Source organism: Mchenga conophoros, linkage group LG12 (assembly GCF_057382185.1).
Source record: "Mchenga conophoros isolate Kocher_MC1m ecotype Shallow Benthic linkage group LG12, M_conophoros_male_GT1.1, whole genome shotgun sequence".
Lineage (NCBI taxonomy): Eukaryota > Metazoa > Chordata > Actinopteri > Cichliformes > Cichlidae > Mchenga > Mchenga conophoros.
Window position 1 is genome coordinate 25,545,687 of NC_140537.1, and position 14,320 is coordinate 25,560,006.

At 38.3% G+C, this 14,320-nt stretch overlaps 1 protein-coding gene across 1 annotated transcript in view; it reads right to left on the reverse strand.

The window, feature by feature from the left end:
- Positions 1 to 14,320, reverse strand: part of oxct1a (3-oxoacid CoA transferase 1a) — a 54,850-nt gene that overhangs the window by 17,295 nt on the left and 23,235 nt on the right. Inside the window, exon 13 of the mRNA XM_085294758.1 lies at positions 12,324 to 12,399. Coding sequence (XP_085150884.1) covers positions 12,324 to 12,399 — 76 coding nt within the window. The remainder of the gene's footprint in view (positions 1 to 12,323; positions 12,400 to 14,320) is intronic.

A 14,320-nucleotide genomic window follows, 5' to 3' on the forward strand; every position in this document is an offset into this window, starting at 1 on the left:
TCCATCTAATCTTGGACAGAATGATATTTTCACTTGACTGATTTTTCACAACATTAGCTAGAGAGTATAGTACAAAATTATAGTCGGTCTAATCCCTAGTTAGGATTACCAAAACATTTTACATTTAAGCTTAATTGACAATAGACCATAAAACAGCTACACATACGTTGAAAAAAAAAGAAAAAAAGGGAGAGAGAGAAAGACCATTTAGCTACATTTATCTATAGGATCACACCAGTTAGTGGCACCAATGTGTTTTATGCTGCATTCCATTTGAAGTGGGAAGCCAGAAACCCTTGATTCTGAGTTTGAAGTTTCAAATTCAAAAAAGCCCCGCAAACCCTGACTTTGCAATTCAAGATGGCAGAAACTGAGAAGTAAAACCTGCAATCTGTACTACTACTGTTGTGTATTTGTGACTCTGTAAATAAGTCATAAACAAAGTACTAACACGCTCCATCTATAAATGTGCTGCATTGGTGTTTGTAAGTGCGAAAACCCTAACATTATAGTATATTGCTAGTGATGGATAAATGGCTCTACCTTCCAAGGGCGCAAAACAAAGCCTGTCTTTTCTTGCGTTCTTGACTACTACTATTGGAACGCATACCTGACTTCCAACGTAAAAGTAATGCAGCATTAGAGAAAAAGAAACAAAAGAAAAAGAAACACCAGCAGAGTACTCCAAGCCACCTTTTCTGATAGTCCCACCTACGGCATGTGTGTCCCCAGAACTCCATTTTGTATAGACTGAATCACAAAGTAAAAATAATTCTACCTTTAATAATGATGCTTCACATTTATTGAGAAAACCCAAACAAGTGCCACAAGAAAACATTGACCATTTCTTAAGCCTTTTCAGTCACGGCATAAGTAACGTTGAAAGCAGTATCAATCTGTTGAAGTGACAGCATTTTAAAATTCAGACACGGGTCACATTTATGTTAATGTTTCTAACAGTTTCATTCACACATTGCCATTTACTGACGCAATGAGTTCTTGGTATAATGCAGTGCAGATCTCTGCTGGGGAACCACGCCAAAATCTAAGGTCTGAAACCTCTAGTCACAGGCTGGTGTGCAGGTTACCTAACAAACCTCTGCCTGAGGACTGCAAATTCCATACCTGGGTTTAGAGTTGGAGGTCTGACACGTGCAGAGAACTAAGGGGCAGAGAAGGGATTAAGTATTTTAGGATTTTGCACAAGATAAAGGATTCCAGTGTGACCCTTTGAAGATATATAGGGGCTAGTTGTGCTGTAGTAATGTACTGAAAGACAGAGCAACAACAGGATTACAATGTTCTGAAGTCAGAACCAGCATAAGAATTATTCTGGTGCAGTGAATGGAGGATTCTCTCAAGACAGAATGTCTCATTAGTAGTACAGGTAAAGACTTGTGCTGTTAAAATAATTCAGCCATAACGACTCATGACCGGTCTGTTATTTTCAACAGAAAAACACAATGACAACTGCAAGGAATGTAAGCAATGCAGAGAGCAGGAAGAAAAAGCATTCTGCATTAGAACTGCACTAAACATAACTGAATGATTCTGTGCAGGAATCCAGTGTACTGAAGCTTTGTCATGTCACAATGGATATTTTCTTCAATAACAAATAAAACCAAAACCGTTTTCTTTTCTTTCTTTCTTTTTTTTTAAAAGGTGGGAAAGAAAAATGCTAAAAAAAGGAATCTGAGATCCGCCAGCCGGGGAAAAAAAAACTGTCTTCAAGTTAAACATTGGCCACAATAAGGAAGGTTTCCGAATAAGGAAGGTTGATGTGCACATATGGCCGCAGGGTGACGGCTCAATAACTGAATTAGAATCCCATTTCCTCATCAATCATGTGTAGAGCGTGGTTTGCTTTTTGCTCAATAACCGGAGGGTATGTATGCCAAGGGTGACACATTGTAAGGATACTGTTTGCCTGTGGGAAAGGCCAGCTGGGGAGAGAAGATATTAACTGAGAACAGAAAGGAGGTTTGGGAGACAGGAGGTGGGTTAGAATATTGGATATTGAAGAGGCAGCATTTAATTTCATTTACTTGTTTGTCGTCCAATTGAAAGTGCCTGCTGTAACAGCATATCAATACCCCCAAATAAACTACCAATATCAGGTTTAATACAACTGTATCCATTTTGACTTTTAATCTCCAAACTGTCTCACCAGCTTTTTTCCTTCAGCGTTTTTATTTATTACACAGACACTTGAGATTAAACAGTGTTGTTTTTCATATAATCAATGTTAATGCACTTTATGACAGCCAGTGGGCTTAGGTGATGGGTACACAGGCCTAAGGGGATAAGACTGTCTGACCTGCTAAATGCAAGTTGTGATTTACAGCTACCATCCAGAACTAGACATCTGCTAATGTACTCCATTTAACAACATAGGCTGTTAATCGAAAGGGTGTGTCTTTTGAGATCATAACCACACAAGTATTAACATTCTAGTATGGTTTTGATTAGTAAAAATCAAGACAATGACTCCGGAGGAAATTATAAAATGGAAAAATCAATTTTTTATTTTGCTATGGGGCAGTACATTTATCCCTAACTGCGAAAATGATTTGATGTATTTTCTTGTAACCAAAAATGTAGCAGAGGATCAACAGCTTTCTGTGGAAGTAGTCAAATGTGTCACAAATGATTGTAAGTAAGTAAAGTTTATTTATTAAGCGCTTTTCATAGACAGGTAGTCGCAAAGCGTTGTACACAAAGATTAAAATAAACAGTACGATAAATAGCAAAATGTGACCTTGTTGTATATAAATTGTGCAAGAAAATAAGATTTGATGTGGAAAATTAAAGAAAGGTTGATGCTCTGTTTGTCAGTGACCTATGTTGCTAGGAGGATTGGCATTTACTTCCCTCTCATTCACAGCTTTGCACGAGGTTATCTGAGCCTACTTTGATCTAAACTGCTGCATGCAGCAAAACTCAAAATTAACATGATCTGTAAGAGTGTAAAAAAAAAAATCAAATTAATGGAGAGTTATGATGGGAAAAGCAAATCTATTCCACCCAGAAGGCTGTATTATCAAGGCATGTTGAACCTTGTGTCATGAGGCTGGCTCTTTTACTTACTTAGCACATTCACCATGTTAACAGGGGTCAGCCCAACCTTGTCTGGAACAGGTTTTCCTTAGAATTCAGTTAAAACTTGCCTCTGAAGTTCGACATTACATTAATATATATGCGTTAGGTTGACTTATGTTCCGGTAAACTGCCTAACCTTTGAGTGGCACTCGAATGTTGAACTCTCACAATAACTTGCCTCTCAATGTTAGACGTCTTAAAGACTTGTGTTTTGCAAAATCAACGCTATGAAGATGACAAAGCTACACACAGCATTGAGCCTCTGACCAGCAGATGCTGTAAAGCATACTTTCAGAACAACACCCATGGAAATATCCTCTTTTTAAGCAGCCAACAAGAGCAGAGTAATTTAGTCATTTAATTAACAAAGCTTTAATGATATTAACCTTGTTGGTCTGACTGAGGCTGGTTCCTTTTAAATTTCCTCACCACTCTTACTGTGTCCATTTGTCTGCTATAATCGTAGCACCACAGGGCCACTAGGACACTTAAAAGTATGTCAGGAAACAATTCAGTAGCAGAAACACACAAAAACACGAAACATCTCTCTTCTAAACAATGTTCAGCTCCCAAAAACCCTACAGCTGTACAACTGTATATAGAAGAGAACAACAAATTCTACATAAATGAACATAAGGAACAGACTGTGTTAGGTTTGAGATTTTTAGTAGTTCTACATTAATGGCCTAGTTCAACTGTAGATGTTATTCATCATATAAAATCCAGGCAAAATAAAAGCTACAGCAGCCAGTCAGCCTGGTTCCAAATAACACACAAGATCAGAATGTTAAATAACATGAATCTTCCTGATTGGATGTGTACAGTCATTGAGGTTGATAAAAAATTAAACAGCCAATCAAAACTGACAACTAATGTCACATGTAGGGTGATAACCAGAGACTGGTTTGAATCTAAATGTGTAAGAAAATAAAATAGACAGGAAACATGGAGAAAACCTGCCATTCATTTCCATTGCTGCATAATACTGTTTGCCCTATATGAACAAACTGACAACTCACTTGCAAGTAAGTTACAAATCTACCAGTAAGCACACATGCAGTATTTACTGTATAGTGTAGCTGAACCCGACATATTGATTTGTTTCATCCCTCAAAAGGTTTGTTGTGCGTTTCTCAAGTTACATTCAGCATGAAAAGTTTGAGAACTTCAATCCAACAACAGATGGCAGGTTATTTATCTTGTTCTTCCCAGTGCAGTGGGAACAGGCTTTACGGGAGTAGGTGGGCTAATTCATTCATTCATTTAATAATTTACTTAACAAAAGACCTGGTAAAAATATTCTAACACGAGATAGCACACAGACTCACGAAAACCATCTCACAACTATAACAATGAGTGATTAATGGTGGGGTGGAGGGTGTGGGGCTGCCGGGAGCAGTATAACTGGTGCAGAAACCTGATAAGACCTCTTAAGTTGAAGCTTTGCTAAGATGACACCTATCACAATATGTAAAAGCATAGACAATGACAGTCTATCTCACTAAACCACCGTTCAAAGTGAGCCCCAGGTGCCAGAGGACTAAGACTATTGCTGTTTAGACCAAGTATGGAACAGTTTGAAATGGCTATATATTCTATTCTAAAAAAAAACTAAATAAAAAACAAAACGAAATATAATTTAATTGTACATGTAGAATGACAACAAAGGGCTATTGTATTCTATAACATTTTTACACTGTGATTTGCTGTACATTCAAAACTGTTGGTCCATCTCTCCAGGAACATGGGACAGCAGGGCATGGGACAACCTAGTACTTAATGTCATCTGTCCTGTGAAGACATTAGATTCTTCCCAAAACAGGTGTAAAAATATTACATAGTAATATTATTTTTCAACTTTGAATGATGAATTGAAAATTAATTTTAATTCTTTTTATTTTAACTCCTTATTTTTTCACTCTTTAAATGCCATTATGTTTAGATATCTCCACTGTTTTTTTATAGAAAAAAACAACAACAAATAATGTCTAAAAACTTTATTTCAAGGAGTGTTTGACTATTATTTTATTCTTTTTATTAGGCCCGGCATCAACGATTGGCAGCAACACTGATTTGAATGCATTCTTATTTTTTTCTACAGTGTCCGATATTTACAAAAACTCAACCCAACACCAACGGCTGTAAAAGTACTGTATAGTAATACTTTAAATGATAGTCTTCTAAAACTGCTTCAGCTTGAAATATAAATATAAAATATTAATTATAGCCTTTGGATTATAGCTGTATAAAGAAGAGGGACTCCAGCTGAGCTAGAGCACAGTTTGCAAATGTACAGACTGAGGTCTTTGAATCTAAGCTTCCCACATGGTGCTGCCAGCTCTTCTTTTTTTGTCCGTGCAAAAATCACTGCCCTTACATTTGCTGATGAGAGGGGCTCATCATAGCACCACCCTACAGATTTGAATTAATTAATTAATTTTTTGACCTGCAAAAACTGTCCAAAATGAGCACTGTGATGACCCACTCCACCCTGCCGTCCTTTTGGCCTCTTTGTGTGGCATGTCTCGTTTGCAGGCATTGGAGGGATGGAGTGGTTCATTCCCAATTAATGACACTGGCAACACCTGGGCCCGGTGTGCCAGTGCTCTATAAAAGCTTTCAGAGCTCAGTTGCTGGGTGGCGTTTTCCCCTGAGACATCCCTCTGGATTTTGCTTGCATTTGGTTTGGTTTTGCAAACAAACAAACTTTGCATACACAATCCTTCCAACCATGCACTCATCTACACCACTGATTGTACTGACTACACACGCCATGGTTTGTATAAGGTTTCTTTTTTTGGTTTTATTTATTTAAAATAAATAGATTTTGGACAATCCGGGTTTTTGCCATGGCTGTGTGATCCGGTTTGTGACAAGCATCCCTACATAAGCCTGCAGTTCCTCTGTGTCCATAAGCCACTAAGTGTTTCCCATGCAGGTTTGTGATGGCCACAATTTGCTGCAAGATTTCATCCATCAGCAGCAGTGCATAGCTAGTGGCAGGGTGTGTGTGTCCCAGGATCAAAACTCATCAGAACATGTATCTAGTGCCTAATGTAACTTTTTAGATACCATTTGTTACTTTTCAAATTCTATATTTATTAAGTTATGCAGGCTTGTTTGCACAACAAGGCTAAATAATTACATAAACTTTTCTGAATCTAAATAGTGGACTTTGGTAGAATTAAAAAATAAGCGTAGTGCAGGTCTATGATGATTTTTAGTGCTACTATCATCTAGTTTTTATAGTCTGTCTTGGTTAAGTCCCAAATACTCCTGATTTTGAACTGTTGTAGTCCTGTTTTAATTCCAGATCAGTTCTTGGTCTGGTTGAATTGGGGTTTAGTCCCTGTGTCTTGATACAGCCCTGACTTTGTTCTGCCTTGCTGCTTAATTAAAAAAATAGTTTAAGGTGTCATGCATATGTGATATATATATTTTTTTCTATATGAAGTCATTCTTTTTTGAACAAAACTCAAAACAGAGCCTAATAATCTTTCAGTCATTTCTACCCTCACTTAATTTCCTTTCGCTGCTCAGCTGTCACACAGTGGCTCAGCTATGCTACAATCCCTCCATATTGTGGCCAATCACATGCGAGGATATAGGATAATATCATTATGTGAAAAACCGAGAGGGTGAGAAACGCGACAGTCAAGTGGAGCATGCGTCTGTCCTCTCAGTAAGTGAGTGAGACAGTAGACAGCAGTGAGGAGGGCTGTGCGAAAGCAAAGACACATAAATATACCTGACACCCGTAAACGAAGCAGCATCTGGCTGCAGTTTAAAGACTTTTTTGTCTCGGTCTTGGTCTCGTCTTGGTCTCGGATTAGGCGGTCTTGACTACAAGTCTATAGAGAAGTTCACCCTGTGACTTCAACCATCTCCTCTCTTCTCTCACTTTCAGGTGAGTCCCCAGAGGAGGATGAGGCGCCATCTTTACACTCATAAATCGCCTCCTGTGTGCTGTAAAGTCTTGCATCTCCAAAACGCCTGTACTTCTAACAATGCAGTGCAACTGCATAGTCTACCTGAGGAAGAACCACATTAAATTCCAATTATTGTTTTATTTTATTTGCTGCTGAGATATCTTTGAAGATCTGAAAGGTTACTCATCATTTATTATTACTGAATTACTTTATAACACAGAGTGTGGCCTTCTAAGGGAAAAGACTTGAAGGTGAACATCACACACATGCACACACACACTCACACAATTATCCAACATCAATAGCTTCGCGCATTTATCATTTTAGCAGAAAACAGAAAAATGTAAAATTTTGGTACATGCCTTGGATAACAAAAAGAAGCGCCACCTGGGAGACAAATATAAAAACTAAAAACTGAGGGTTAGGTTATCTTAAAAGAATGAATTAGTTGATGTCATGATAAATGTGTGATAAAAAAAATGCATTTTCAAAGATTTTCAATGGGGCATTTTTTGGCCTTAGGATAAAATGTGGAGGTTTTTGCATCGCTTAGGATTTTTCAGCTAATTTAAGGAACTGGGATGACAATTTTATAATAACATTTTTTTTAAATGAATATCCTCTGGCAAATATGAGCCATACTAATTCAGCAAAGCCAAAATAGCATGAAAATAAAAAACGCAATGACACAAAAACCCCAGGATCATCTAAGGGTTAAGGCACGCTTGCATTTTTTTGTGTTGCCATGGCTACAGCATACAATTTTCTCATTTGTTGTGCGAGTGTTCGCTTTCTAGTCAGTGGCAGAAACACCACAGAAAATGACCCCCTTCACAATCCAAGAGTTCCCACTTACCAACTGGCTTCCTTTCTCTCCCTTCCAGTTCTCTGACAATCTCCACTGTCTGATACAAACGGCTCTCTATTTAATAACATAGCAACAGACTGCCACAAGCCTTCGTTACCCAGACAACTAATGACAAGAATCAGAGAGATGGAACTGACAGCAAGACAATGCACAGCGTGTTCAAAGCAACCGAAAAACACAACTGTTTACAGTGTATAATTGGTAAATATGCTCCAATCCACTATAAGTAATGCAATTTATTTCACTGTAAAGCTGAAATTTTAAGCAGAGAAGCCCAAGTAAAGTAAAACTTAAAAAATATATACACAAGAAGACACAGAGAGATTACAAATATCCATTAGGACATTTTTAACTTATAAGCCTTCAGTCATGTCTAAAAAGCGCTATACAAATGCAGGCCATTTATATGTCTAAGTTAAATTGTTGTTATAAATATATAAAAAAGAAAAATCTTCTTAAGCAGCTTCATTAAAGCTGCCACCAGATCTTATGAGCACTTAGGAAAGTAACTGCATTTTAATAGTAAGTAGTTTGTAATATTGCTGCACTTAGCTGCACTTATACTGAGCCTCTGGGGTTTTGGAATATATGTCTGAGGCAGCGGCTGTTTTCTCCATTTAAGCTCAACAATGATCAATTCTAATTCTGTTCTGTAAAATACAAACTTCAATGAACAAACAAAGGAAAGGATAAATCATAATCATAGGCTTTTAATAGACTCATAGTTAGTAACAAATAAAATGAATATTTAAAAAAAAATAGATAAATACAATTAAAACTTCACTTCTGACACAAGGTTCTTTTCCTACGCTGCCATTGGTTCCTTAAATTAAAAAAAGAGTTTAAAAATATCTCTGTCAAACAACCATCTTAGTTACTGTAACAAGATCGTAGTGTTCCAGACAAAATCACAATAACAAAATTACACATTTATCATTCTACCAAAGCACCTATTTTCAATATGAAGACGCAACATAACCTACCATCACTTGAGTGGGCACGTTTTTAGTAAAATAAACATATGTAGCATCACAATAAACATGAAACTGTAACTTACTCTAAACCTTATTACTCTTTCTTGAACTTATTCACATACTCAGAGAGATACAATTTATCACTTTGAGTGAGAATTCTTCTTCAACTCTATACTTATAATAATAATAATAACAGCCAAAGTTGTGCATAATAAAAAAAAATCTAATAAAAAAAATTGTTTCTCTTGCCTTATCAATTAAAAGCTATATCAATTAAACTATTTAATTTAAAAAATCCAATTAATCTTCACACTGCAGTAAAACCCAGAAAAAAACTTTCTGCAAATACTAACAGCTTTTTTGTGAGTGATTTAACTTTAAAATGTTTTTGTTGACCAGATAAATGTTTATGCTTTCGTTAACCTTTATACGATTGCCTTGAAGTGCTTGTTTATTCATTTCAGTTTTAAAGGAACGAGTAAAACTAACGACAGAGTTTGGTCAAAATAACATTGGAAAAAATAAGTAAATAAAAGAGAGACATGATTCTCAGAATGGGCTCACTGAGTGCAGCATGGTTAAGACCTTGGAGAAGCTTACAGCTGCCGTGAATACTCAGAATAACACCTCTGAGCGTATATTGGGTTACATCAAGGAGAGGTCTGCTCAGAGCAACACCTCTGCGCGAAAGCTGGATTACATCGTGGAACAGCTCACTGCAGTCGTGAGTTCTCAGAATCGGCTCTCTGAGCACAAGAATGATAAGACCACGGAGCGCAAGTTTGATAACATCATGGAGAAGCTCGCGGTTCTCCAACAGGAGATTGCGAGACCAGTGTCGGAGTGTTAAAGAACAGCTTTGAAATTCTCATGAGCTGCTCGCATAAAAGAAAAATCAACAACATCAACATCATAATGCTGATATCCCCTCGGCGCCAGCTATGGGCTCAAGGCTGGAGCCGAACGAAAACTCCCTGATAACGACTGTGTTTGACTGTTCTTCCCACTCTATGCAAGGCCACCTGGGTTGGCTGGTAGACTTTACTTAGCCTGATAGGGCGAAGGACACTGTCTCAGCTGAACTATGGACACGCACACACATACACTTACACTGATAAGCACTCACTCATCCCCCCTCCCCTTCCAATGCCTTCGATGCTTGTTGCCTCCTGGGAACACGAGGCGGGTCTGGGCCCGCGCTGGAGAGTCGGCGCAGTGGCAGGATGGCTGCTGTGTTGCCTGGGATTACTCCTTATCCCCTACCCAACCCTGTTGCTGGTCACGTGCTCTATAATGTTGTACTGTGGACATTTATGTGCTTTCTGTGCAGAGGAGTTTTTTTGTTTCCTGTTCTCATACTGTCCTCCTATAGCCCAGCATGAGTAGAGGTCTCTTTTTTTCCACTTGTACTTTCCCATTGTAGTGTACATTTCAGTGTTTTTTCTGTAATGCAACCGTTCTCTGACTTGTAACCCCATGTGATGTCTGTGTCGTGTGTGTAAGGTTGGGGGGCGGGTTCATTCCACTGCAGGGCAACCTGCCACTGCATGTGGCGAATAAAATTTGAACTTGAACTTGATTCTCATTTTGAAACCTGGAAGGATGTGCATATAACAAGAAGTATTTTGTGTATCTCCTGTGAAAGACCTCTCCATGTAGGACAACTTGATAAAGCTCTCGCAGCCAAAGATAAAATAGCACAACAAGTCCGAATCCTGTATTCTATTACCCCTTTTCACTTCATCTATTGTTTTTCCAGATGTTTCAGCCTGAGTGGAGATGTAAAAGCGTTTCAAAGCCCTCAACTGGAAAATGTTCATCTGCATTTTGCATATTAAAAGCATTTGAAATCAACATAATCTCACTGAGAGTACTGCATCCCCAACTCCTACGTAAAACATTTCCAATTTCACGCTATGCACCCATCTTTAGATAGTGAATAATTTTCATTATTACAAAGGGTTGCAAATGTAATTCTCGTCATCCATCCTTTCTAAAGAGGGGATAATGAAGATTGAAGCGTAGGTGAGGACAGAAGTATGTGTGCCAATGTTCCGCATTGTTTCGCTTTTCAAAATGTCCAGAATTACACAAGAGAACAAAATAAATAAATTCTTTGTCTATGAGCAGCTCCACTGCAGGGCTTCAAAATCTGCATAGCATACTTAATCAAGCACTGGTTAATTAGCAATTACCATGGACAAACAAGTATGAGTGAAGTGGTCAAAATTAAATTAAGTTGCAAAATTTACAAATCACCATCAACAACAGTATTCTATTCACCAAGCTGTTATGCAGTCATTTACACTGTTCAAAACAATTAAAGGAATACTCAAATGGACATCGGCTGTTGATGAATGAAATATTGAAACTCAAAATCTTTACTGATATACGTTGTTTTAGTTTGAAATGATGTAACAATGGTTAGTGGAAACCAAAGCCATCAACCCTTTGAGGGCTAGACTAAAGAGGAAAAACTAAAAAAGGAAATAACACAAGAAATTGCATGGTAAAATTGCATGTCTCCAAGACTGTGCCCGTTTCTAGTTTGTCGCTTAGAGGAGATGTGTCTATAAAATGATGTACATGCTGAAACAACTCTGCACGTACACGTCAGCACTTCAGTGCAAAAAGACAAAACAAAACAAAAAAAAACTCTGTGGCCAGGGGGCATTCTGGTTGAGGACTCCCACATGGCAAAGAGGCTTTTAATGGGTTCTTGACATTAGTAATCATTCCCAAGGTCTGAGGCCACTGTGGTCTTAGTACCAACTGACCTGATGTAATATCTAATAATAATGTTGTACACCCATTATGCTGCAGCACTCACAAACAAGAGAGTGAAAGGCATTTCCTCGACAGTGCAGTCTAGGCGGAGTAGTCGAACACATATCCACTGAGCTCTCAACACAGACAGCATCGTCAGAAGAACAGTTGATAAAGTAAATTAAAAATTTTGTATTGTTCGATACATATGCGTACCGAACTGAAACCACTATATCGAACGGTTCAATATTGATACAAGTATCGTTGCAAGTATTCTGAAAGAGAATTCGTAGTAGTTACATGTTTGAACTAATATTACAACAAGTAATTATTTATATAGTGATGGATTATTCAGTGTTTTAGATCTTGAAAGCCAGATAAAGACAAAGAATGAGTATGAATATGTACTATACTGACAGAAGGATGTATGTATACAGTTAGAATAATGTAACAATAAAACCGTACCACAACTTTTACATTATCAAACACCCACCTGACACAAACTCAATAAATAAAAATAATTAAATAAAATTACAAAAATATCAGTAAACCCTATCAGCAAACCCTCAACAAATTAAACATTTGGAGCACGCTCATTATACTGCTGTGCTGAACCACAGCAGGTGCTGAAGAAACAACAAATGTGGAAAAAAGTTAACAGCTGTGGGCAATCAAAAGCAAACTTACTGGGATCATCCAGTTGGCTAGATCTCCATGTTTTGACACCTGCATGGCGCCCAGCATTGTCAGGTTGATGTGACCCCTGATGAGAATGACACAACAGAAGAAGACAGCTGTCAACTCCAGAATCACTTCCACTTATGAACTCACAAATCCGCCCATCAGATATAAAATAAAACACAACAGTACTGCTAGAGTGACTCCATTTTTGTGACAAGACACCATACAAGCGTATCAGACTGATTCTCACATTAAATGCCTTCACAATAATAATCTTCCCATCTCAGCCTTTTTTTGATAGCAGTACTTGTCATAGATAAAAGGTCTGTTCCAATGTTTTATTCACATCTTTTTAAACAAACACTTATCTGCTATAGCAGGGGTCGGCAAACCTGGACACGCGTGCCACAGCTGGCACGCAAAGGGTTAACTGATGGCACGACCATAGCTGGACTGGCCATCGGGCATACCGGTGATGGTGACTTTTTGTTTTCATTGGCCGATGTTTTTGTTGTTGTTTTTGTAACGGTATAAACAATGAAAGGTGGTGGACTGGCCGGATGCTGGTTGATGTGTAGAAATAACTCAGTTGTTTGGTGGTGACTATGGCGGAGCTTTTACAGAAGCCAGCAGGTGGATGAGGGAAAGGGGAGACAGGAGGAGGAGAGATCCGAGGCGGCTGCCGGTCCGAGTGTCAGGTGAACTGAACTTCAGGTAAGAAGTTATGACCTGCAGTCTATCTGAGTCAGATATAAGCCAAGTTTAGGTGGAGTTTATTTTCGTTATACTGACTTTTTACAGTTAGTTACAATAACTCGTACTAACTAGCATGACCGAGTTTCTATACAGCCAATGGCTGGGTGGGTGCTATGATGTTACTGATAGTGAACTTTATTTCATTCATAAGGTTAGTTAGTAGAGTTGCCAACTGTCCCGTAAAAAGCGGAATCGTCTCGTATTCAGAGAAAATATTACGGGTTTCGTACTTCGCATTTGTCCCGTACTTCAGCTAGAATGAAAAAAAAGACACAAAGCTTTAGTTATTTGTGTTAAACAACAGCAGCACGTTTAAGCTTGATCAGCTGTTGTTAGAATTTATTTAATATTAATTTCTAGTATCAGCTGATGTTTGCTAGAGCCACAGCTGTAAAAGCTGCTGGTCATGATATCGGCTTGGATATGTGGTGAGAGGGAAACATGAAGATGAAACCAGGAGATGTCCTTACTGAATCATCAGAGCTGAACAGGTGATGGAGAAACAGGTTTACCTTTAGGTGACATGAATGAGTTGAAGGGAAGTTATGAACTGTTTCTGAGAGACAAATAACACCAGGATCCTTTTCCAAGCAGCTGACAGCTGGTAACTGTGCAGGGGCGGATCTAGCAAAGTTTTGCCAGGGGGCCAGGTAGGGCATTAGCAAGGAAAGGGGGGCACAAAGAAATACTTTCTTATTCTCATTTAAAATGTCTAGCTTTTAAAAAATTATTATCTGAATCTTAGAACCAAAGTTTTTATCTGACGTAAAATGTATAGAAATCATACATATACCAACAAGACAGTGTACATAACTGTCACAACAGTGTTTGGTTTCATTCAAAGGCTTTATGGCTTTAATACCTGGTGGGCCGGTCTCTAGTCAAAATGCCCGGGCTGATTTTTTGTCCCAGTCCAGCCCTGGGCACGACACGCAGTGAATTAATCTGAGAAGGTGCATTAAAAAAATAAATGGCTGGGCCAGCGGTGCACATCACAAATTAACTTTCATACACACATTAGTTGTGCTGCTTCTTAATGACGGTATCTTAGCTAACAACCCCAACTATCAGATTCAACTTGTAATTGGCTAAAAATAACTTAGCTTACCGGTGAGAGGGACACTGCTAGCTGGTAGTTTTTTCAAGCAACGTTGAAATTTCTACATTCCGACACTTTAAATTCTTCAGGAGCTGTTTGCCCAGCGCAGCATCAGCACCACGGAAATACAATGATACATCCGTAGACT